Here is a 25628-nt window from a genome sequence, read left to right as displayed (position 1 = left end):
ACAATTATATTAGTACATCACATCTTACATTTAAACAGCATCAAATACTTATATACACCATTAAATAATGAGCTTCATAAAAGAGAAAGTTTGGTGTGGCGTCTTTTTTTGCACTTTCTTTTATGCTCTAATACTTAAATATGTCTCCTTTTGATATGACCAGTACTCTGACTGACGCCCCGCAGCTACAGGGCGTTGTTACATAGCATGAAAGAGTGAGAGAGGCTACATTTGAGTTACACGAACAGACAGGTGTGTAATGGAATCTGAGTTGGATGTATATCTTTCTGCACCGCTGTGTGAGATGAAATAATCATACATGATGGTAATGTTGAACAGTAATACTTCTGAACTGTACATAGATATGACATGAGATGACCTGACCCCCCGGCTGGACCCTTGGAGCCCGAGCTGATCTCGCAACCTGTCGAGTGATAATGGCGGCGTTTACTGTACATATCGAATGTGCACACAGTTGAAATGGAGTAACAGTTTTTTTTCTTTTTGTTTTTTTTCTTTTTTTCGGAATAACACAAAGCCTGACATATACCAAGGGTGACGCAATGATGTCGAATAGTCATAATGCACATCAAAATACATCTCCGAAGATAAGAGCATTATATTAAAATACTGCGTCCATTTTTTTCTTAACTCTTCAATATCGGAATATTTAGAACCTGTAAAGCACATCATCATGTACAGTTTCCTTTTTTGTTTCTTAAACACAAACGCACACATTGAGATAGTACATCCAGTGGTTGGCTGCTGTTTTTTTCGATGCGTGACATCTTGAATCGGAGATGAACTTTCTTCCCGCACAGACACATATGCACCAACACGCTGATGATGTGGCTGTAGAATGACTATGATTATCACACACACTCACTCGCTCACTCGCTCACGCACGCGCATACACACCTCTTGGCCCACAGACAAGGTGGCCAGAGGGATGCTCCTGTCCAATCAGTGTCCGCCAGGTGTCTGAATGTGATAGCAACCCATCCGAAGGCAGAACACACACACCTTCCTCGCTCTGCATTTCAAACAGCCCCCCCTGTGCACTGGGCCCTAGGCGCACAGACTCTAAAGCGCAGTCTATCCTCCTGTTAAACAGTGCCGCTGCCTTCCAGTGAGGGGGCTCAGTGGAGAAAACACATTTCCAGGCCGGGTTCAGGGAGCAGCTACTCTCAGCGGAGGCATTCTCCAGGGTTTGTATTGCTCCCAGCTCCACCTCGGCGGCGCAGCCTCCCACCCTCCCCCAGCCCCACTGGTTGATGTGCCTGTCCATCATCAGTCAGCACCGTGTTTTTTAGGTACAGGTGGCTGTTGGGACGGCATTTTTGTTTGCCTTGCTGGATAGGTGATGCTTGACTGGCTGAGAGGTGGTGTTGGTGGTGGAGGTGGTTTACTGGAATATCTTACAGGTCCTGTAGGAAACGGGAAGAGAGACTGACATAAATACAAACACAGAGAAGAAGAAACACATGAGCTGAGTCGGAAGTTTTGAGGTCTTCCTCTCTGCGCACAAAGCATTTCATGTCATTAAAGGGGCACTATGTAGTTTGGGAGAATTTTAACATTTACAATATTAATGAGGTTATACATTTTTTTTCCATAACTGAATAAACAAGCTGTTCTCAGAGGAAAATAAGGTCCCCAGAACACTGTTCGAAGCTAGACAAGTGACAGGGTCCACCAAATATGAGTCAATCAGTATGAAACTGTGTTGTCCTTTAAGGTCAGTTTGTTTATTCAGTTGATTCACTCATGAAAACAATAAAAATTTCTTCCCCAAAACTACACAGTGCACCTTTAATAAACCTTTCTGTGTGTCTAAACTGTTATATAAGCTGAGCTCGCACGTACTGTATGTGCTGTACATGCGTCTTTGTGAGTGTTTCTGCAGACATGAGAGCGAGCTGTCTGCAGTGTGCAGGAGTGGGGAGACGGATGCAGCTGGCCAGTGAACCAGCTCCACCGTGAAAGACACAGCAGGAACGCCCACTAATTGCGCTGGTGTGGTTGGTGCTGCTGCTGCTGGAGCGCTTTCTTTCCCCTTATCCTCCTCTGCAGCCCCCCCAGTATCTCCCATTCGCCCTCTCTGTCTTTCTGTCTGAACTGCCAGTTGCCCATCCTTATGGCCTGGACTCAGACCAGCAGCTTTGCAGCTTCTCTGTCTCTTATCTCTCCCTCTCTCCATCTCCCTCTTTCTTTCTCTTTGAAGTTGCCCTCCCTCTCTCCCCGGAGTACCTCTCATTCTTTCACACCTTCAATCTCACTTGTTTCTCCATCACCGACTGTCTCTCCCTTTGCTGCCCCTTCTTTTCTCTTTCCGTCTCTTTCGTTCTGTCGCTCTCTGATGTAACTGCCCCCATTCGTCTTTTGTTCCCACTCAGCCGCAGCACAACAGCAGTTTCTCTTCGCCCTGCCTCTCCGGCTGTCTTCTCTCCACGACGCGTATATGAGTATGTGCGTGAGCTTACAGGTAACCTTGTTGATGAGCGTGTGTGTGTCACAGTGTGTGTCCCCTCAGCTCCAGAGTGTCCGCCGTGTGCGCACAATTTCGTCGATATGTGTGTTCCATCACCCTGGAACCAAGCGAACACAGCTAGTGGGAGAAATTCAGAGAGGGGGGGACCCATGGGTGGGGTGGTTTGCGTGCCCGTGTGTGCATGTGTGTGCATGTGTGTATGTATCTGCTCCACCCTTTGATTAGGCTGCTCAGCGCAAATTGGCACAGCGCAGACCCACACACACACAGACCTTCAGATCCCTCAGCTGATGACAGCTCTGCCTCAGCCCGCTAACAACAATCTCTCTGTGTCTTGCTCTCCTTTTTCTCTCCGTTTCTCTCATACTCTATTTCTGCCGCTCAGACGTGGGAGTTGAGGTGAGGAGAGGAGATGAGAGAGGGAGAGAGAGAGAGAGAGAGACAGAGAGAGAGAGAGGGAGGAAGGGATGAAAATGGAAAAGGGAGCTCGCAGGAGATGAGAGGTGAAGAGAGTGAGAGACGGAGGGAGCTGGCGCAGCAGGGGGGCGCAGAGGCAGAATAAGGGGAACGGGGAGGAAAAAAACGGAGGGAAGGAGAATTAACGAGAGAAAGAGTGAGAGTGAGAGGGAGAATGGGTGGAGGTGGAGAGAGCATGTGGGGAGGATAGCAGGCAGTGATGCTGGGTGGGGTGTTTTGATCAACAGCCAGCTTTTCATCCCCGTCAGTCTGCACAGAGGAGAACAGGAAGGGAGAGAGGGGAGGGAGGGAGGGAGGGAGATGCAGAGAGGGGAGGGAGGAAGGGAGGCCACTGCTGCCTCAATGCACCGCTGCTCCCTGCTGAATGTCAGCATCTCTCCCTCTCTCCCCCCCCCCCAGCCCTCCTTCCCTCTCTCTGCATTTGACCTTCCTCTTTGTGCTGCAGTGCAAACACGCCGCCACCAGATGGCGTCTGTCTTACAGGAAACTGTGGAGACGCTTCACATTAATACAAAAACGGTGACCTGATGTAGTTGCAGTGGTCTGCAGTCATAACAGCGGGTGTTGAGTGACAGTAATACACAAAGGGCACATAACTAAGTGTTTACACAGCTAGTGGTGGTTGATATGGGCTTAGCTTGCCAAGGTCATTGGGAACATATCGATTTGGTAACAAAATATCCGTCAGTCCAAGATGAGATCCTGTCCTTCATGAGTTACTGGCATGGCCGGGGTAGATGTGGTACTTGATACCAGTGTGCGCTGAACACCAACCTGAACCCTTGTGTTTTCCCCTTTGATTCTTTCTCTGTTTTACAAGAGCTGACAATTGTGTTTTCTGCTCCGCACTGTATCATCTATCTAGCCATGGTGCTGCTGCTTGTGACAGCAAAGTGTGAACTCAATTTTTTTCTGTGCTGGGGAGAGAGATGAAGGGTGGAGCAGAGGGAGGATGGGGGAGAATAAAATAGGATAGGGAGGGAGAGGAGGGGCGGGGAGAAAAAAAATGGAAAGAGTGGGTCTCAGAGCAGAGAGACTATAAGGGTTCTGAAGGAAACTTGTTCTAAGTGTACTTACATCTTTTACTTAATGAAAGGCAGCAGTATCGCAGTGTCATAACACTCACTTACAGGTAAAAGTCCTGAATTCAGAAGTATTGTAAATATTAAAATTCTGATCTTGAATTTCTCCTCCAGAACTACGTAGTGCCCCTTTAATCTATAGTAACACATCATCATTTGTTAGTTGATTTCAGATATTATAATAATCTATGATGATCTCTAATAATCTGAATCTGCTAAATCTCAAGTTACTTAAATTATAAAAAAAATGTAGTGGAGAAAGAAGTACAATATTTGCCTTCAAAATGTAGTGGAGAAAAGGTATAAAGAAGTAAATATTCAAAATACAAGTACCTCAAAAGTACAGTACTTGGGTAAATGTACTGATTTCCACCACTCCATACAACTAAGCGCATGGCTGAGAGGTTGGCAGTCTCCGTCTAACCCTCCCTCCCTTCGTCTATGCATGACTCACTGTTAAAGCAGCGTGCAGTAATAATTGGGTGTCAATCAGTAGAAGTCAGCTGAAAAGATTTTAAACCCTCAAAATGGATCATTGAAGGACTGATACGCAGCGATTAACTGGTAGGCTTTAATTTTCTTACCTCGTGTTTAGGACATTTGATGGAGAAATCATCCTCGTGGAATGTGCAGCCTAGGGCGCAGAAGAGAGAAAGAAAAGCAAAGAAAAGGAGAGAATAAGCAACAGTCGCATGTAGACAGTAACAATAAATGAAACAAATAGCAAGAGGCGAATACACGCAACAACCCCCCTCGAAAAAGCCAGATAAATGACAAAGAGGTAGGGTTAAAATGAAAAATGAGCAAGAAAGAGGCAGAGAGAGGGAGCAACAGAGGAAAGAGAGAGACTGAGTGGATGAGTTGTGGTGCAGGCAGGCAGGCAGGCAGGCAGGCAGTCAGATATGGCTGGTGCACTCAGCAGGATTAAAAAGGGCCCCGCTCTGCTCCCTGTGCTGGCTAGGCAGACGTGGCAGGCCTTCTAATCCTCACACTGTACTGCCTTGGCATCAGGTAATATAAGGGGAACGCCACACAGCACATGTGCTGACGCACACTTTTATTGACAACGACCAGGAACACACACACACACACACACACACACACACACACACACACACAAGCACAGAAGAGAGAACATATATAGGCAATGAGACGTGCAAGCATTTAAGCAAGCATTCAGGCAGGAAGGCACACACACATAAATGCATGTAACAAACAAAAACACATGCACATTCAGTCCCCATATGTGAGAATGGATGGACGGAGCCACAGGGGTTGTGGTCAATAATGCACACATGCACACCCTCCTCCCTCTATCTCTTCCCCCTCTCCCTCTTGCACACTCCAGGGTCCCACTTTCCTCTCATCATCCCCTTTATTCAAAGCTCCCTCCCTCTTTCCCTCCCTCCCCTAGCACTCTCAGACATCTCTCCTCGCACTCAATAATGTTACTTCTTGATGCATTTCCCTTCTCTCATTTTACCCACATCCACTTTTCCCTCCACTCCCTTTCTTCCCTCTCCTTTCATATTTCTTCCTTTTTGCTACCTGCCTTATTTGTTACCCTCCCTATTGCCCTCTAAAGCCACGTTCATTCTCCCATTCCCAATTTCCCTTCACATTTCTCCTCCCTTTTCCCGACTTTTTCTTCCCTTTTCATCCCTTGTTGCTCTCTTCCTCTCTCTCGCTGTGGTCTCTTACCTATCTCTTTGGCGCAGACATAGTGGTATTTATGAGAGCAGCCTCTCCAGCAGCAGCTGAGGGACGCCCCCACAATCTGGCACTTGTAGCAGCTCTGGGGTTAGTCAGACAGAGGGACATATGGACCGAGACCAATAAAGAAACAAACAAAATTGACCCATAGAGGCACACAGGGATAGAGAGAAGAAAAGGAAGAAAATAGGTGAAAGTTAGCAGCAATTCCTCAAAGAAGCTGCACAGACTCTTAAACTATCTGTACATGGTATCTCAATGTTGCATCAATGTTGATAATTGCTATCGTACCGTTTGGGCTGACTTGCAGGCAGCCTCCTTCAGTCCATATAGCCTCCCAGCTACCATAATTACCCCCTTGGTCCAGATGGCACAGTTTTCATGTGCCCAGTGCTCCTTAGCCTCTGCCTCCACTTGTAGCCTTTGGAACATGTTGTCGCTGCCCTCTTGGTCACTTGACCCCCCTGAGCCGATGGTTTGGAGCTGCTTCATCCTCCTGAACCTCTCCCGGAGAGTTAACCGTCGCGGACCACCCTCCTGACCCATTCTTTCTGTTCTTTCCGCCCTTCGGTGGCGCCAATGATGGTGTCTGCTACTACTGCCCTCTTGAGCGGCTGCTTCTGCGTTGCCCTCCTTTTCTGTGCTGCCCTCATCCTCCTTCTTTGCTGAGAGGCCTGGTTCATCCGTGCTGCTACCGTTGTTGTCCTCAGTCTTCTCGGACTCTTCCCTGAGGGATTCTGCGTGCCTGATCGTCAAAAGTTTCCGTGGAACGCCATCCTCTGTGTAGTAGGGTCCACACAGGTCACCAAGGTCTCTGTAATTCGCTTGCTTTCCACACAGGCTACACAAAAGACACCTCTCAGTTAGATTTTTGTTTACCAGGGGTCCCTGTAGCATGGCAGCAGTGTGTGGCACTCCCTTTGCAACTGTGAAGGGATTCCTCATTCTGAGTATGCCCTTTTTTCTACGTCTCTGAAATATTACTGCATCCTCAGGCTTGTTGACTACGGCACACCAAGAGGAAAAGTCTCTGGAGTTGTTAATCCGTACATAAGGACAGAAAGACAGTTTAGAGTTTTGATGAACTGGTCTGCGCCTGATTCTTTTCACAGAAATGGTCTCAGTCTGTTTTTCTGTTACTGTCACGACAGGACCCACAATGCATGTCTCCTGTTCTTCCGTCTTTTCCCTTTCCCTTCTTTCTATTTCTTCTTTTTCTCTTTCCTCTTTTTCGGCCCCTTCACATCCTGCAGCCCTTACTACTGCCTCAATAACCTCAATGGCATCTTTCATCCCAGGTTTTGGCCCAGGCTTTTTGTGGACTTTCACTGGTTTGCCAGGGATCTGCTCAGAGGAGACTTTGCCATGTTTCCTCTTGGCTGGATTTGCTGATGGTTTCCTGCCTCTCCTAGGTTTCTGGGTGAGTTCTGTGCTGGTTACCTGGGGGGCTTCTGTGATCTCATCTGGGCTGATTGGCAGAGGTATTGTGGACTCTGTGCTGGTTTCTGTCTCTTCTATCTTCTCCTTCTCCTGTTGTTCTACTGTTTCAATATTGGTCTCTTCGACTGTGTCTGTTTCTTCGAGGGGGCCTTGGCCTTTTCTCTTCTTTCTCCTCTGCTTTAGGTGCATCTCATGGTTGTTTTTAATGGCCCTCTGCTTGGCTAACCTTGGTGTTGTAACTATTAGGCTTCCCGCTTCTAAGGCTACTACTGAAGCATCTGTGCTCTCCACCATGGCCCATCTCTTCCTTTTAGTTCTGGTGGACTTAGTGGCAACAGAAGATACATCGTCTAAGGCCTGTTGTGTCCACTTTCCTGGAGGCCTGACTTCTGCTGGGGCCGCCGTTGAGCTCAACATCTTGGAGGCTCCGACATCCAGCTGTGCACCTTGTTTGATGTTCTCTTGTCTTATTTCCTCCTTATTTACAACCTCCATTTCCACCTCTTGTCTCACCTCCTCTGGTGTTGATACCTCTCGACTCACCCTGTGCTTTTCTTTCTCTTGTGTCATCTCCCCTTTCCTCGGTTGTTTCACTACTTCTTGTCTCAACTCTATGCTTTTTACTTCTCCCTCAAACACCTCAGTGCTATTAACAAGTGTTGATGTCTCACCTTCCTTTAGGACATGTTGAGACAAAGTCTTTGTTGTCACATCATCAGTTAGATTACTTTCTATCTGAGGAATTGGAGGGTGTTTCTTTGAGCTGGGAGATGTAATTTTCTGCACCATGGCTTCATATTTCTGTCCTCTGCCTTTGCGTGGTGGGAGAACCTTTGTTTTAGTGGGGCATTGAGGAGGCACCACAGGCACATCACTGGTGATGTCACTTTCATTGATGCTGGGTAGTGTGTCTTTGGGTGGGGAAGTGACCACGGAGGCTTTCTTGGGTGGCCCTCGCTTTCTTTTGGGCCCCCGGACAGCCTTCTCTTTCGATGTAGACACAACCTGTTCCAGCAGGGGAGGTTCGGGTGGTATTGGTTTTGGTTTTGGCTTTGGACCCCTCTTTTTCTTCACTGGCATTGTAGAGGGTTCTGGGCTAGGTTTCCTTTTGAGTGGGAGAGATGTCTTTTCTTCAGATTGTTCAATTGGGACTGGTGAGGCCAGTGGTGCAGGTGGGTCTGCTGGAACATCCTTGTTTTTGACTGCGTTAGGAACGGGAGTTACAGTTTGTTCCACAGTAACAGACTCCTCTACTTTTGGAGAAACATCATTGGCTTTGAGTTCTGTTATTGTCTGGGGTAGAATAGCTTCCTCAATGATTTTCTCTTTTTCTTTTGACAGTTTTTCTTGTGAGGGCTTTCTGGATCTCAGGACCATGTTCTTACTCTCCTTCTCTGGGGCCTTTGCCTCATGGTTTGCTTGTTTTTCTTCCTGGTTAACTGGTTTTACATCCTGGTTTTCTTGTGATATTGTAGCTTTTAGGCTTTTCCTGCCCCTACTCAGCATTCCTGTCAAAGGCTGAATGGGTTCTTCTTGCACCAGCTTTGCTTTAGAAACAGAGCCTTTGGGGCGACCCACTGGGGCCTTGATGGGTGCTGTGTCAGTGGGGGGCAAAACATCTGCAGGCTTGGGTCCAGGCTTAGGTCCTGGTTTTGGACCTGGTTTTAAACCTGGTTTTGGGCCTGGTTTTGGGCCTGGTTTTGACCCAGGTTTTGGCCCAGGTTTTGGTCCAGGTTTTGAACCTGGTTTTGGCCCTGGTTTACGCTTCAGAGGAGTCTCAATTTTCGGTGGCAGCTCTGGTTCATTTAGGACAGGTTTTGGTCCTGGTTTAGGTCCAGGTTTTGGCCCGGGCTTTGGTCCAGGCTTTAGGCCAGGTTTAGGCCCAGGTTTTGGACCTGGCTTTGCTCCTGGTTTTGGCCCTGGTTTAGGTCCAGGTTTCGGCCCTGGTTTGAGCCCAGGCTTTGAACCTGGTTTTGGGCCTGGTTTTCTCTTCACATGAGGCTCAACTTTAGGTGGTAAGTCTGGTGCATTGAATGAGCGAGTGCACATTCTTGAACGAAAACCATCAGTTAGCATTTTGGGTGTCTGACTCACAATAGACTCCTGATGAGCAAGGTCCATTTGATCTGAGAATAGCACAGTTTTGCTAGGGGGCATGCATGGTTTCTGTGTAGGCGAGGGCGCTCCTTCCTCCTCCTTTTCCCCCTCCTGCTCCAAGCATAGCTGTCGCCTGATTCCCACACCTGAATGCATGATTCTCCTTCTGCCCCTGGCATGCTTACGTCCAAATGCCCTTGGCTGAGCAGATGGGGCCACAGGCTCTGGCTTGGCCAAGGGGGTCACAGCACTAGCGCAGCTGATGCCCGGCTCCATGTCCTCATCACCTTTCTTTGGAGAGGGTGGAGTGTCTGCCCAGGAGGGGGCTGAGGGAAGTATCGACTTCCCTGGGAGCTGAGGAGAGTCCGGCTCCAGCACTTTAGCATCACTGTGATCAATATGATCCCTGGCCGGAGCTGGAGGTGTGGCCTTATCATTGAGAGCTGAGAAGACTGGCATAGCAGACTGAGGCTGAGGAACAGTGTCACCAATGGCTGATTCCCTCTCAGAAGCTTCTGCTGCTGCTGTTGCTGCTGCTGCATTTGGATGGGCAGGCGCCCCTGCAGACTCATTGTCAGCATGGAGCTCAGTGCTCTGACACTCTGTCCTGCTGCAGAGATCTCCAGGAGGCTTCTCTGCCACATCTCTATTATTCATGTGCTCCTCAGTCGATGTCTGACTCTCCTTCTCCCCCTCCCCCAGTTCTTCCCTAACATCTGCAGACAGAGGAGAAAGAGAATGTTGCTTTTGTTTCTGTATTTCATCTTCTTCCTCCTCATCTGCTTCCTCCTCTCCTTCCCCCTCCTCTTCATCTTCCTCATCTCTGCTCTCTCTCTTTTCTGAGTTGCTCTCATCTAAGGTCTCAACTTGGGGGGTTGGAGAGGTGTTCTCTGAGCTGTCCTCCTTCTCTGTAGAATATTGATCCTGTTCAAGGTCAACTCTAGAAATGAAAGGCAATGTTTTCACTGAGCTCTCGGAAGCAGTTGGAGACTCTGATTTAAATGCCTCTGATTTCATCTCTTGGCCAAAGTGTTCCTTGTGGCTAGAGTCAGAGAGAGCTGCTGGGGACTGTTCAACTGAGTCTCTTGCATCAGGGTCATATTTGCTCTGGACCTCTTGGTACACTGTCTCCTTATAGCAATAGCTTTTTTCTGTCACCTCTTTGTTTACTTTGCTGTAGAGAGCTGGGCATTTCTCTTCATCTGACCATTTCTCCAGATTCTCTGTCGATTTTGTTGTGTCTGAATCTCTCTCATGGTCAGGGTTTATTTCTGTTGTCACCTCCTCTTTGTCAGCTGATTTCTCTGTCCAGGCTGATTCTTCAAAGTTTTCTTTGACAGGCTCATTGATATGTTGTATTTCCGAAGGGGAGTCCCTTTCTTGTTTCATGGGACTGGGGATTGTAATGCTTGTAGGAGACCTCTCATCACTGATGCTCTTCACTGGAGTACTCATGCCATCTCCTCCCTGCCCTGACTGGCATCTAGTAGGGTCAGGGGTAAGGTTGTGCAGACCTGAGTCCCCAGACCTGGTGGACATATCATCTGGAGATGTCATGGAGCATGAAGACGCTGTATCCAGGCTGAGTTGTGTGTTATTGGGGGCCTGTGCGGGACTTCTGCCCTGGCCACAGTAATAGTAGCCCCTCTCCAGTTGTTCATCACTACTGCTGGAGTAGCCTCCCTCATGGAGTTCCATGGGCATTGGTTGGTGCTGTGGTGTAGAGTAAGGGTCCTGCATGGGGCCAGCACCAACACTACTACCACTACCATCTAAATATGGAGGACTTTTGTACTCCTCACCCTTTTTGGAGGATGCCCCACTTCCAGCACTGCTGTTGCTCCCTCCACTGTTACGCTTACTGCCTTTCTTATTGGCCACCAGGGCCTCTGAAAGCAGCAGCTGCTGGACATTATTAGAGATGTTCTCTACCTGAGAGGTGAGGGCATTTAGGCTCCACAAGCTGGGGTTTGACAACAGCTTCTCTGAGAAACGTTCTTTCATTGTGGGGACCTGCGGTGTGGTGGTATAGCTGTGAGAGGCTGCATGTGGAACATTGGGTGAGGGGTGTGAGCGTGGGGGCATCAACATAGTGTTGGTGCTGGCTTGCTCCTGCATACCAGCTGAAGAGGATGAGGAAGAGGAGGCTGCCCCAGGGGTCATTGGCGGCTGGCCATACTGAAATGATTCTGGATTGGTCATTAGTGGTGAAGGGGTGGAGCTGTATGAGGGGGAGCGCCCTACAGAGCGTGCAGGGGAGTGGCTTGATGAGGGGCTACAAGTCTGGTAATACTGTTCAGGTGATCTGACAGACAGCTCTGAGAGACAGTAGTTTTGTTGGGGTTGGCTGTAGTGTTGGTATTTAGGGTGGGGCTCCTGGGGGTTGGTCATGGCCTGTAATGGCGGCTGCTGCTCATAACCTCTGGATGGAGGCTGCTGGTAGCCGTAACTGTTCTGGGTTGATCTGTAACCCCCCTGCTTCAGATTGCTGTGGCTGGTCATTTGTCTGCCATACTGGGAATTGGGGGGCATATTGTAACCTTTATAACAGTGGGGCATGGGGCTGCACTTTTCCATGTATGGCGAAGGAGAGGGTGAGTGCTGGGGGTAGTGCAGGTGACTCTGAGGGTACATAAGAGGGGAGGGGGCAGGATTAGGAGGGTGGGGTTGGTGGTGGGGGCTGGTATAGGCAGGGGTTGAGGGCTGGTGGCACTGGGTTTGGGAGTGGCCCAGCATGTTCTGGTCCATGTACTGGGAGGAGCCCGGTGCAGGGGTGCCACCAGCCTCCATACGCCCCACCATTTCCTGGTCATACTGTGCTAACTGGGCTGGGTCCTCCCATTTCTGCTGGAGGTGGCCTTCGCTCATATACTGGGCCGAGTAATTCCCAGGGCCCATGTGGTTACCATAGCCTTGTAGGTGCTGACTGGGGTTTGATGGGGGAACTTTGCTTCCTCTGTAAGATTTCTTTGCTTGCGAGGGTGCTGGGGCCCCGTTTCCACTCCCATTTCCTCCACCGTTGCCTGGGTAACCAGGGTAGGCTTGCTGGCTGTAACAGTCCTTGGGTCCTCCTCCAGTTCCTGGTCCTCCAGCAGGAGGCATGCTCGTGGTGTTCGCCAGTGAATGAGCCTCATAGCCTGACCTGGCGTGCCCTGGGCCTGGGCCTGGACCTGGATGTGGACCAGGACCTGGGTGCGGGTGCTGTGGGTGGGGATGATGCGGGTGTTGCCGGTAGGTCTCCAGGCGGGATAATTCATGGGGCTCCTGCTGGTAGCAGGGTTGGTTGCTGTGGTAACCACCGCTGCGCTCACGGAAGGACTGCATCACTCTCTCCGTCTGTAGCCAAGGCAGGGAGGGGGAGGTGAGGTGAGGCGGGAAAGGGGGGAAGGGGGGTTAGGGGTTCTGAAGGCAGGGAGAGAGGGGGAAGTGAGAGAAAAGAGAGAGAAATGATGACGGTTAGAGCAGTTGAGCCTGGTTTATCCATTCTGCATTTTCTCCCTTCATATTCAGTGTCTAATGCTGTTTTAACATTCACCTGGAGTCAAAGCAAAAGTCTCATCCTCTTTGAGAACCACTGAGAAGATGATATTTGTCACACTCAGCCACACAAACAACATACACAGGTGTGCACATCCCAGTTTGATACAGTATTATGTATATTATTCATCCACAAACACAAATATAATATTGGGATAATTTGATTTTGCAACAATAATATTATCACAGCACTAATACTTGTTTTCTCTTGCTCAGATTTGAAGACATTGTACATATGTGTGCTTATGTGCATTATTGTATGTGTGTGTATGTATAAAATGGACCCTCAATGGTGCCGGATCTGTTTTCTGCCACTGAAGATGGAGGCGCAGACATGTGATGCAGACCCTGGTACAGTGATCGACATGTCTGGCAGAGAATTGAGAAAGAGAGAGTCGTGCGTGGGAACTTAATTACTTATATGTATATAAATAAATAATTATAGCCATCACCAATGTGCATGTAGGGGTGACTGATTGAGGTCAGGTAGATGCTGTAAGACTGCAGGCCACAGCGATATGATGACATCTGAATAGCATCCATGTTGGGTAGTATCAGTGACTGAGTCTGTACTGGAACTCACTTACAGAGCCCTAGTGGCTATTTAGCTTTCCAGCTGATTTTGTATGATGCATTATTCATAATTCCTTCGGATCAAACGTGATCCCCAGAGTGAGCCCCTTTTTTCTAACCACTCTGAGATATTACAATTTGTTACTTAAACAAATAAAGTAAAGATATTTTGCGGTTTGCTTTTGATGCAGTGTTTCATAAAAGGTTCAGCTGAGGAGTCCTCCTTTTCTTCTCCTCTCTCTTCCCTGTCTTTTCCTATACAGATGCAAACTCCAGTTTCCTCCAAGGAGAAGTGGGAAGTGTAACTGTGTGTGTTGGCGTGCATGCTTTTGGTACACCAGTCGGGGTGTCTCAGGGTGTGCTGGTGCTTTGTTTGGTGTGTTTGTTCCAGTATGTGCGTGCACGTGGCAATGTTTGTCTGCGATCTTTTGCCTGTCTATGCATGTGTGTGTGTGTGTGTGTGTGTTTGTGGATGTGAGTGTGTGTTTATGCATTCATACAAAAGAGAGAAGAGAGGAGGGGTGGAGCGTGTTCCTGCTCTATAAAAGGAACAGAGTCACCTGGAGACAGAGCACTGAGCTTGTGTGTGTGTGTTTGCGTGTATATGTGTGTGTGTGTCAGCCAGTTCCAGCACAATATCCCGGCATTCAACCCGCCCCAGGGACAGTGGTGCATCCCACCAGACGCACAGTAGCATTATTCATCTCTGAAACACACAGTTTGTGTGTTTGTGTGTGTTTGTGTGTGCCTGCCAGTGGAGGCAAAGCAGTGTGTGAATATTGCGTGCATTTATTGTTGCGTGTGCAAGCCTGAATGTGAGTTTGTGAGTGAGTGTAGGTCTGTTTGTGTTTATATATACAGGTCCACAGCTTTTGGCAATCCCTTAAATATACACACAAACACAAACACACACATTCACAGACAAACACACACACACACACACACACACACACACACGCACACAGGCACACCTATAGATTTCCCTGGAGATTCTCTGTCCTCCCTCCTACCTTCCTATCTCCTCTGCCTGCAGCCTACCAGAGCTTTGCCCACGGTGTGTATGTGTGTGTGAGAATATATGTGAGGATACTTGTTTGCACAATGACCTAAATAATACACTTATGGGGGACAAGGGGTGGGGTTCTGTCAGACCAAGCTTGCCGAGCGCAGCAGAGAGGATGGACTGAGGCACACATTTTGGGATCCAGTGTTGCGATGTGTGTTTCTCTGCATTTGTGTGTGTGTGTGTGTGTGTTTCTGTCACATCCGCTCTGCTCCACAATAGCCTATTATGAAGAATAATTAATTGGATTTTTCACTGTTTGTGTGTCTCACTAAAAACAAAGCAAACAAACCAAAGAAACCCTCTCCCCAATCAATTTACTTCACTCCTCCTTCTCGTCTTTTTTCTCTCGCACTCAAACGCGTGAGTGGCGTCTACATTCCAATCACGTCTCCTCCCCACCTCCATGCTGCACCTCCTCCTTCCACTTCTATCTCCCTGGCATTGTGGAGCCGGGCCAACTGCTGTATTTGTGGATGCACAGCGTCATGTCACGTTGCTCCCTGCCTCGGTAGGGGTCAGAGAGGACAGAGGATGAAGGGTACATGCTGAGATTGCCGAATCCTCTCTGTTGATCTATCTGTTTATTAGGTAGCACTTGGATTGATTTTGCTGCTGCTTGAGCACAGAGAAGGAAGGATGAAGAAGAAGCAAACACACACATCGCTCACTGTCGGTCTTTTGTTTTCACACATACAAATATACAGACAGAGAGCAAGACACCCACATTGTGTTTTAATGTTTTCTTTTTCACTTTCTTTCATTCTCTCTGGTCAGCTGTGCCAAGAAGGTCCCTTTCTCGTCCTTACTCTCTCATCTCACCTCCTCTCTCTTTCGTTTTCACTCTTAGATATGTGTCTGGAGAGGAGAACGTCAACGGGAGGGGGAAAGACAACAAGGTGTTGGGGGTCTGGTGTGAGTGAGAGAGAGAGAGAGAGAGAGAGAGAGAGAGCCAGTCGAGGCTTGGGGAGAGATGGCGGGTGGAGGGTGATAGAATGATAAGTTTGAAGAGGAGGAGGATGAGGAGACGCGGTTGCAGAGGACAGAGGAGGATAGATGATTTACTGAGTGGGCTTTACAACCTGGGCTCCTGGGAAATATGAGCCGCAGCAATCGCCACACACACACGCACCCACTTTACACACACGCACAAACACAGACGCATGCAAAATGGTAGATTGCGCGCCAGCTTACACTGCGGTGGGGTCCATAATTAGCCAAATGCTTCACCCTGACAGACAAACATGAGCTGCTAGACAAGTGATTGATTATCTCAGGCTCTGCCCACTTCAAATCTTATCAAGGCAGCTGCCCTCATAACAAGCTTCATCGTTATTGTGGATTCGAAAACCTTAAAATGATCAGAGCTTGAATGTTTGTGTGTGCTTTTAGGACCTTATTTTCAGACCTCGAGCATTAGAATGTGCCTGTAAATAAAATATTGTCAGGAAGGAAGGACAGGAGGAGGTAGGGAGTGTAAGGGGGGGAGGGAAGGGTGAAGGAAGAGAGGAGGGTGAATCTGATTGTTCCGCTGGATGGTTCATAATGCGCAGAGCTGCGACTGGTTACAGTCCCCCCGTCATTCTTTTTTTATCCTCTCTCCCTCTCTTTCATCGCATCATCTTCAGAGGCAGCTTGAGATGGGATTTATCTTCTCTCACTCCACACACACACAAGCCACATGCGCACGCACACACTCGCACACAAGCCACATGCGCACACACACACAAAGAGAGGGAAACAGACAGCTCTCTCGTTCCATCAACTCTGGCTCTGAAGCACTTTCGCTTCAAGTCTTTTTCCTGCTCTCTGTCTATCTGACACAAACAAACACACACATGCAAATGCTCACACGCACACACACACACACACACACACACAGACGCACACACATAAATGGAGGCATACAGAGTGGAAGGATGGAGCGTCTCCCTGTGTGTTTACCTCCCCAGTCATCCTGGTTAATTATGCATGCAGAGGCAGTTTGCTGGGGAGGTGGAGCGGCCTGGGAGGAAACACACACACACACACACACACACACACACACACACACACACACACACACACACACACACACACACACACACACACACACACACACAACCTCACCCCATCACACATATTCACAGACACTTGCGCTTCACCACCACCACAGCAACACACACACCGCAGCTCACATGCTCCTCGACAACCCGACAACGCTCTCAAAAATAACCCAAACATGCCACTCTCCCTGCCCCCCCACCCCATCTCAACACACACACACACACACACACACACACACACACTCTCGTGTCTAACACATCTGCCTTTAACACCCTGCTTAACACAGCATGCTCCAAAATAACAGCAACCCGCCCTGCCGCTGCTCTCAATCAGCACGCTGCTACCTCCTTCCTAATTACACACACTTCAACAAGACACAGAGAGCATTCAGATGCCTCCAACTATCACTCTGCCTCTTCTGATTGTCTGTCTGTATCCTCCCCTCTCGGTGGACAGCGTGCCCTTTCGCTTGATAGCGGCAGGTTCAACACACTGGAAAGGCAGGCAGGCAGACAGACACACGTCTCTCTCCTCCTCTACTGTGCAGTGTCTGGCCAGGCTGTGTGGGTGGGTGGGTTTCTACCCAAGGGAGAGGCTTAGATGGAAGAAGCCAATATCTGCTCTGACATTTGTCAGTGTCCCGTTGTCATGACACACAGCTGGAGGTCACGGGGGGTCACTGGCAGCCAGTCACATAGATTAGAGGAAGAGGCATAGAGGGGGCGGAGACCCGCCGTTGACACTCACAGACGGACAGATGGCGCTTTGAGTCTACTGGACGGGCAGCAAATAAACCAGATTGGAGGGCTGTCAGTGAGGGAGCAGTGTGTGTACGTGATGTAAGCAGTTTGATCATACTGTGCATGTTCAGGTTGCTCGTGTCTGACATAAATGTAATGATTTCCATCAAGTAACATTGGAAAATGGCCAATAGTAACAAGAAAGAAACATTAATTTGTAAGAAATGGGGACCTCATCTTGACTCTTGTGTCTCTCCTCCATCCATCGTCTCCATCTGTTTGCTTATTTTCCTCCCTCAGTCCAACCCAATGTGTTACACTGGCATCACAGTTTAAAAAACAAACAACACTGCCAAAAGCCTTAGAATGGAAATTAACCAGTCTCTGTATTTTCCTACCAATTATTCTGTTTCCCTCTATTTAATCCAGCTCTAGCTCTAGCGATGAAACTGAGCCTCACCTTGGTCGATCTGGGAGACCATTTTGGTTCTGTGAGCGAGGCCAGTTAATGCAGAGTCTGTGCGTGTGTGTGTGTGTGTGTGCGTGTCTGTGTGTGCGAGGTGCAACTGTCTCATCTCGGGGGTTTAGGATGACTCATCGACATTCACAGGCATGGCTGTCTATTCCGCCGCTGATGAAGATGACACTCCAGACACAAATGTCTGCGTGTGCACACCGAGTCATGCACACCGACCGCACACTCCATACAGACGTTACTCAAATGCATAAACCTGGAAGGAGAGGAGAGGGAGCTCTTGATTGCACAAACACAGACAGACAGACAGACAGACAGACACACACACACACACTGCTGCAGCTTCAGCATGAAAGAATAAATAAAGGTCAGAGAGAGAGAGAGAAAGCGAGGCAAATGTCTGTCTGTGAGTGAGAGAGGGATACATCAGCCGCTACAGTTATCTACTTTGCGGTTTAGGTTTAGAATTCCTATTCGGTTCTGAAAGCAGGACGCAGAGGCGATCGTATCCCTCTATACTGTAAAAACTGACATCCTCTCTCCTTCTCTCTCTGTCTCTAGGAGAAATTTGATTCATTAAAAGCGCCTGACTGGACGCTGTGCGGACACGTATCTTTCTATCGCCCCTCTTTGACTGACAGGTCACCGATGCCCACTGACCTTTCTGAGAAGGACAACTTCACACCGTTACGCCATAAAAGCAACAACAACAATGAAAAAAAACCACAGGGTCTATAGTCACCATGGCAACGGTAGAGCCACGCAGTCATGTGGAAACCTTGAGCATGCATCTAGCATGAAGAAATCACACAAGTGAACGTGGGGAATACACCTGGGGGGTCTGAGTGTGAGTGTATATTTAAAGGTAAAGGTGACACACAACACAAACACACGCTCATTTATGTATGTATGTATGTATGTATGAAAGCATGCTGGATTGTCACACAGATTTATGTGCATGCAAACTCTCCTTTCACACATGCTGTCTTGTTCAGGAACATATCCTGCATGGGGTCATATTCAAAGAAATCTGTACTGACAATATCCCGCTCCGCTGATGATGTATTTGCACCCACTGTCTCCACGTCTACCTAGTTTGCAAACCCCCCCCCCCCTCGGATTCCTTCGTCAAATCATAGCAAACAATTGTTCTTGACGTCAAAACCCAAGAAAGTTGGGGTCAGGGGCAGGGGTGGTCTTCAGGGTTAGGGTTTGGGATAGAAAGGATTGGATGGTTCCGTCGCCATCCTGGGACCAAAAATGTCTCCCACAGTTCAGCATCCAATGCTCATTTAACATTCCTTTTAATGTATTGAAAATTATTTATGTAGCTCGAACACGACTGGCACCTGACAAAGACAGCTCTTCGCCCACCTTGTTCCTAAAGACAATAAGAGAGACTTATTAGGGTTAGGATTATGGTTGCTCCATCTATCGCAATGTATTTAACATTGTAAAACAGCTATCTCTGTGACTTATTGATTCTACATGTTTCCTCGCAATCATTTAGCATCCTGGGTAGAAGGCAGCTCACTGTTTGTGGGAACGCCACCCATTGGAATTTCCTCTCTGCCTATATGAATTGTTTTGACAAGGTCTTTGTGGAGAATTGTCTTCTTCCTCGCTGCATCTTTTAGAACCACATATTGATCGTTTTGTCCCACACAGGAAAGAGAAAGAAAGAATCTGGAGTGTGTTTAGCGCTACACGGACTCAGCAGCATGAAACCAGCATTGTGCGCTCTTCTGAAGGACGAGCTTTTATTCAAGTCTGCTCCATCTACATATATCACTTTAAAGGCGTTCTAGGGCACAACACTGAATCACTTCAGTTTCTGACTGAACAATGAGCAAAAGATGAGCATGTGGGCTGTGAAAGGACAAATCCTTCAGACCTATTTCTTTGAATATCTCTTTCTCTCTCTTCCAGTCTTCTAGCCTTGACCCAAAAATCGTTCAGCCCTCCCTTGTTCTGCTCCTCCGCACAACTCTCGCTTATCTCTTTTTCTATCTTCCCTCTCTGTCTTTCAGCGCGGTCACCTCCAGCGGGCAGCTGATGAGCGTTGCCCTTTGAAGGACTAAACCTGGCTTTGTTTACATGGTAACGGAGCGACGAGACGGGTGGGGATGGAGAAGGGACGAGCGAGAGAAAATGACAGGCTCACGCGCAGTCAAACACACACACATACACACACACAGATCACATAGGTTCAGGTTGTTTCTAGGGAAGTCAGTCCTGGATACATGTGCATGTGACTGGAATCAGAAAAAGGAAAACTGACCACTGGTTACCCAGTGTGTTTAGTGTGTGTATGTGTGCCCGTGTGTGCAAGTCGATGTGTAGATAGGTGACCACAAACGTGAATCATTTTCAGTTTGTGCAAGCGTTGTGTGCTCATACGCGCGAGCATTTAGCACAAGTGTGTTTGTGTGTGCTTGATGAGCGCTTTCATGATCAAGTTTGACCGCCTGCAACACCCCCGCAGTGATTGTGTGTGTGTGTGTGTGTGTGTGTGTGTGCAAGTGAGAGGGCATTGGTGGACTCCAGCTAACCTTCCAGAGCGCAGAGGGAGTGAGACATACAGACACAGAAGAAGAACAAAGAGCAAGAGAGAGAGAGAGATGCTCTGTGGGTTCATGTTCCGTTACTATTGATAACCTCAGCCGTGCCCACACACTTTTTTCTGGTCTCTCTCTCACACACACATACACACACACAGGGGAGTTGGGGTCCAGTAAAGTGGGCCGCAGAGCTACTTGGTATTCTGTCAGAATCCTCCAGTGAGGGAGACTGTGGAGCGCAAGAGAGAAACGATGCAGGAGGAAGATGGGACAAGAGAAGAAGACAAAAGCACAGCGTTCAGAAGCGAGTGTGTCCGATAATCCGACTTCTTATTTTAAGCTTAGTTGAATAGCAGATGCAGAGACGTTGCCACATATGGAAATTCAAATCCTAATGTTAAAGGAGACATATTATGTTCATTTTCAGGTTCATCATTTTATTTTGGGTTACTACTAGAATAGGTTTACATGCTTTAATGCTACAAAAACACATCAGTTTTCTCATCCTGTCCAGTGTTGCAGCGCTGTATTCCCCCTCTGTCTGAAACGCTCTGTTTTAGCTCTGGTCTTTTAAAGGCCCCGCCTCCTGAATACCCAGTCTCCTCTGATTGGTCAACTCACACACGCCTGAGCCAGCACTGCTAACAACAACAGAGCAGCTGTACTAAATCAATTCTTATTTGCCAAAGTAGCCGCTCAGCATAAATTATGCAAATGTGAGACATGGCGAGGTAGTGTGATGTCACAAAGTGACGGGGCTACTGACGAGGCGTTCAGTTCAGTTCAGTTCACATGTGACATTTTTGTATTGAAACCACTACCTTAGTCTCCACAGAGTTTTGAGGTCAGGAAACAGATATGAACGGCTCATATCTCGCAGTGACCCATTTTGGTTTGGTCCAGCAAAGCACATCTTCCTGCAGCACACACACACACACACACACACACACACACACACACACACACACACACACACAAACACACACATCCACCCTTCTCCAGGTAATGGGGTGGAGCGCTCCACTGAAGCAGAGGGAGCGGTGTTGGAGCAGGTTTCGGTGTGACATCCCTGCTGGGGCTCATGGTGCGCTCCACTCCCATGTATTCGATCCCTCCGCTCATTTACACGTACACACAAGTACTACTCACACATGTGCAAATGTACACAGATTCACTCACACACACGCTGATTTGCACCTGCTCCCTCTTTGTGCCACTTCGGTTCATCTAATTGATGATGCCGTGTCGCTTCTGCTGTTGCTCTCTAACGCAAACACACACACACACACACACACACACACACACACACACACACACACACACACACACACACACACACACACACACACACACACACACACAAGTACACGGCTCCTTCTCTCTGTGTCCTCTAAGTTGTACCCTGTCCTCTATTGTCCTCTATTTCTCCTACCCTTTCCTTGCCCTGTAGCCACAGTGCAGCTGCTGGCAGTGCTGTGTGTGTCTGTCTGCACGTGTGTTATGTGTGTGACCTTGTTCTAGGTTGGAGTAGGGCAGGCAGCTCTTTGGTCCGGCACATTGAACCCATAGCCTGAAGGACAGATTTGTAGTGGCGATGAGCAGCCTCAGATGTTGTCCTCTGTAGCTCGTGTGTCTATAAATAAGGATGAGTGCCTTTTTGTGTGCAGTCGCTTCTATTCTATGCAAAATAAGAAGTGGAAAGTATTATTATTTTTTTTTAACGACAGAAGGTTGATATTTCACAGCTTATGCATTCATCAGTGAGTCTGCGACTTGTTCACACAGTACTTATAATCATTTCATAATTATATTTAGGAGGCAAGACATCATGTTTTGTTCGTCTGTGTGTGTGTGGCTACCTCGCGCTTGCACACACATGCAGACACACAAATTTGTACTTACTTACTTTTAACAGCTCTCTAAGGTCTAGTTTTATGTGCTGGCAGCTTGCACCAGTATTCACTTACAGTCTCTTGAGGAAGTGAAGCCCACTGCGATCTAAGAGAAAGAAACGGCCTGCAGTAGTGCCATTAAAGAAAAGGTGTGCAGACATCGGCGAGTAATAACGCACAATAATCATGCTCTACGGTTTGGAGCCTTAGTTCCCACAATGCTTTGGGATAAACTGGAAGTATATGTAATATTGCCTTGGGGTTAGTAAAGTCAGTTGACAGCTCCAACCTGAGCACTTGTTTAGCCTACATTTATTTACATTTTGGCAAATTAGCACTATTAGAAGAATGCCGAATTAGCTATTAGCAGTTATTGTTTGCAACATACCCACGGATGCACAGAAAACTTTCACTGGATCACTTTGATACTGAAGAAAACTTAAAAACATGAGAGACTTCAAGGAAGTTCTGCAGTTATGATGAGCTCCTTTTTTATGTGCTCTAAGCAGATTCATGGACTTTTATTTGTGATGGACATCAGACAAAATATAGCCTCAGAAAGGTTAAGTTGCACGTGTGTGTCACGTCTGCGTACTCAAACTTGACTGAGTTATGACTCGAAGACGGAGGAGTACGACTGTTTTAAAGTGCCCTAATAACCAGCTGCTGTTCTTGTTGGTGAATGAGTAAAATCAGCGGACCAGAGTAACTTCCTGTTGTTTATGGCACATTTAATCTGAAAACAGTGCTGTTTTGCTATGGTTTCCAGGTTGAATGACATTTTCTCAAAACGGTGTGGAAAACCCTTTTCCTTCTTATCAATCTTCACTTAGATGAATAGCAGAATATACTCAAACAGCCCTAGCTGTCCTTACTTGAATATATGAGTTTAATACTAACGCAGATCTGTAAACAGAGAAGATTCTGGTGAACATTACATATGCTCAGCTTTATACAGTTTGTCATACATCACACAACGATTCTCATATCATCATGTCATCTGACAGGAAGGCACCAGTCCACGCGCGGTCAATGTTGTCCCTTCGCTCATTATTATTTAAGGAGTCTTGAATCTCCTCACGGATCATATTATCTATACCTATAGACAGCCAGTGTCCGCTAACATAAATATGCCAAGCGTGAACGACAGTGGGTGATCATGTCAGCGCACAAATTAAACATTCTTGTGAGACACAGGATCGAACGTGATCACAAATTTCTCCCACAAACGGGCGTTAAGATAGGCTACGTTTTCTCTCACCCAATCAACAGCAATGTGTTGATAAACCTCGCCATATTAAAAAAGGATGACCTGATGAAAAAAGCTGATGACCTGCAACCTAACCTCTCCTCTCCTCTCCTCTCCTCTCCTCTCCTCTCCTCTCCTCTCCTCTCCTCTCCTCTCCTCTCCTCTCCTCTCCACCACTCTCAGCTGTTACCCGAGAGCCAGACTGGGGAATACTTTAGTCCATCTGCGGACGCAGACAGACCGACACTAAAAGGAGGCGAGCCATCCAAGATACACCGATGGCAGATAACTGAAATGCAAGGAGGATAGCAAGGAGAGAGCAAGGGGAGGAGGATATTTGATCCGACAGAGAAAAAGAGTCCGGGAGAAGGGGGAGAGAAGGGAAGAGCTGGTGTGAGAGAGATTACGGGAGGGAATATGGAGGAGATGGAAAGAGCAGATCTGGGGAGATTAAGGGATAGGTGAGAGAAAGTGGAGGGAGAAAGGGAAATGTGATAGGAGAGAGGGAGAGGGTGAAGAAGAAAAGACGAGAGAGGGGAGGTTAGTGGTGAGATGTGAAGGAGGGAGTAGAGTAGAAGAGAGGAGACGAAGTGAGGGAGCGATCAAGGGAGCCCGGGGAGAAAAAGACAGGGGGGTGAGAAGATGTAGAGAGAGAAGAGGAGAGGAAGTGAGAACGAGGGCGCAGCAGAGACAGGGAGAGGAAGAGCAGGAGAGGGATTGAAGCTGTGAGATCAAGGCAGATGTGGGAGGGAGGAGGCGAGAATGGAGAGATGCAGGGAGGAGAGGAGAAACGGAGATCGTTATCGCGGGGCCGTGCTGCCTATTGATTTGCGTTAGTGTCTCGAGCCGGTGAAATAACAGCGGTGCTGGGATGCAGACTCCCTCGTCATTAGCAACCACAGCTCTCGAGACGTGTGCTGTGTGTGTTGCTGTGTGACCATATGGCACTTTTGATGTCCTCATGATTAAGACCAAGAGTAGTAAAAAAAAAACAAAGTAGAGAGACAGATGACAAAGTTGTAACACTTGATGGGAGAGAGAGAGAGAGAGAGAGAGAGAAAGAGAGGAGGAAGGAGGAGGAACAGATTGAGGGAGAGAGAGATGCTACAAATAAAATAAGAAGCGATCGAGCTGTGAAGTCTCAGGTTGACTTCCGTGCACCTCTCGCTTCAGGCGACGGATCTATCGGTCACCTCTCACAGGTAGATGAAGAGAGACGAAGTTAACCCTCACTCTCTTTTTCCGCAGTGTGATGATGGTGGCGCTGGAGGTGTGTGTGTGTGTGTGTGTGTGTGTGTGTGTCTGTCTCGCCAGGGACCAGGGAAGTGTGAATATGGCCGTGGAAGTCTGCCAACGGAGATCTCTGGAGCTGGGGGGGGGAGGAGGAGGAGGAGGAGGAGGAGATGAAGAGGAGAGGGGAAAAACTCCATCCTTTGTTCTTCGTTGATGAAAGGAGGAATTGGATCCTCTACTCCCACTCCCTCGCTTTCTCTCTCGGTGATGAGCCTTGATGTGTTAGGGTGAGCGAGCAAGCATGGAGGCACACACACAGACACACACACAGACACATATGCATGCTCATGCACACTGCTGCCTTATTCCGCTCAACTAAGACCCAAATGACTCCTCGCTCACTAATTAAACTTTAATCTCCAATAGCGCGCAAATTACCTGCCACGCAACTGAGCGCTGAACTACAGGGATACAGGGAGCGGGCGAGGGAGGGGTGGGATGGACAGATGAAGAGAAGGGGAGTTGGAGTGAAGGTCACACTCCACCTGCAGGAGAAAAAAACAATCTCTCCCTCTGCTTCTGTCTCTTCTGTCTCCTCTGCGTCCACCTACATGTGTGTTGTTTATGTGTGTGTGTGTGTGTCTGTACGAGGCTCTACAGCTGTAAATGGAGCAGTCGTCTGGGCCCTCACTCTCCGAGCCAGTCAATGTTTCCCCTCACACCTGAATGTTATCACACACACACACACACACACACACGCACACGCACACACACACACACACACTCTCTCTCTCTCTCACACACACACACGTAAAGCTGCTGTTAGCCAAGTCCTCGCATCCTCTGCCTGGCCTCATTCCCATCTCTCGTTTACAGACACAGCCTCTGCTAGGACACATACACATTTACACACACTCCGCCATTTTGTGCCACACAGCAGAGGGCATCACAGCAGTGTG

The 25628-nt window shown here is 48.1% G+C and overlaps 1 protein-coding gene across 2 annotated transcripts; it reads right to left on the bottom strand.

The window, feature by feature from the left end:
- Positions 1-1288: 1288 nt before the first annotated feature.
- rai1 (retinoic acid induced 1) lies at positions 1289-12624 on the bottom strand. 2 transcript variants are annotated; one of them, XM_073494834.1, is made up of 4 exons: positions 6055-12624; positions 5752-5845; positions 4635-4684; positions 1289-1449 (listed from the first exon to the last, which is right to left on the bottom strand). In XM_073494834.1, exons 1-4 carry the CDS (start codon positions 12622-12624, stop codon positions 1291-1293), a joined length of 6873 nt encoding a protein of 2290 aa, XP_073350935.1. In that variant the 3' UTR covers positions 1289-1290. The 2 variants fall into 2 exon arrangements, with proteins under 2 accessions (XP_073350935.1, XP_073350936.1); XM_073494835.1 differs by having other exon boundaries at positions 1347-1427.
- Between the last annotated feature and the right edge of the window lie 13004 nt (positions 12625-25628).

The sequence above is a fragment of the Pagrus major genome, chromosome 23 (genome assembly GCF_040436345.1).
Source record: "Pagrus major chromosome 23, Pma_NU_1.0".
NCBI lineage: Eukaryota > Metazoa > Chordata > Actinopteri > Spariformes > Sparidae > Pagrus > Pagrus major.
The sequence above is the reverse complement of the archived record's forward strand: the minus strand, read 5'-3'. Positions and strand labels throughout refer to the sequence as shown.

Bases quoted from the DNA above. Each gene is read 5' to 3' on its own strand.
- rai1 (XM_073494834.1), bottom strand. From the start codon at position 12,624: ATGCAGTCCTTCCGTGAGCGCAGCGGTGGTTACCACAGCAACCAACCC. The intron at 5,846-6,054 runs GTACGATAGCAA...GACTAACCCCAG, and splicing joins CCTGCAAGTCAGCCCAAACG to AGCTGCTACAAGTGCCAGAT. The intron at 1,450-4,634 runs GTAAGAAAATTA...TATTTATGTCAG, and splicing joins TCAAATGTCCTAAACACGAG to TCTCTCTTCCCGTTTCCTAC.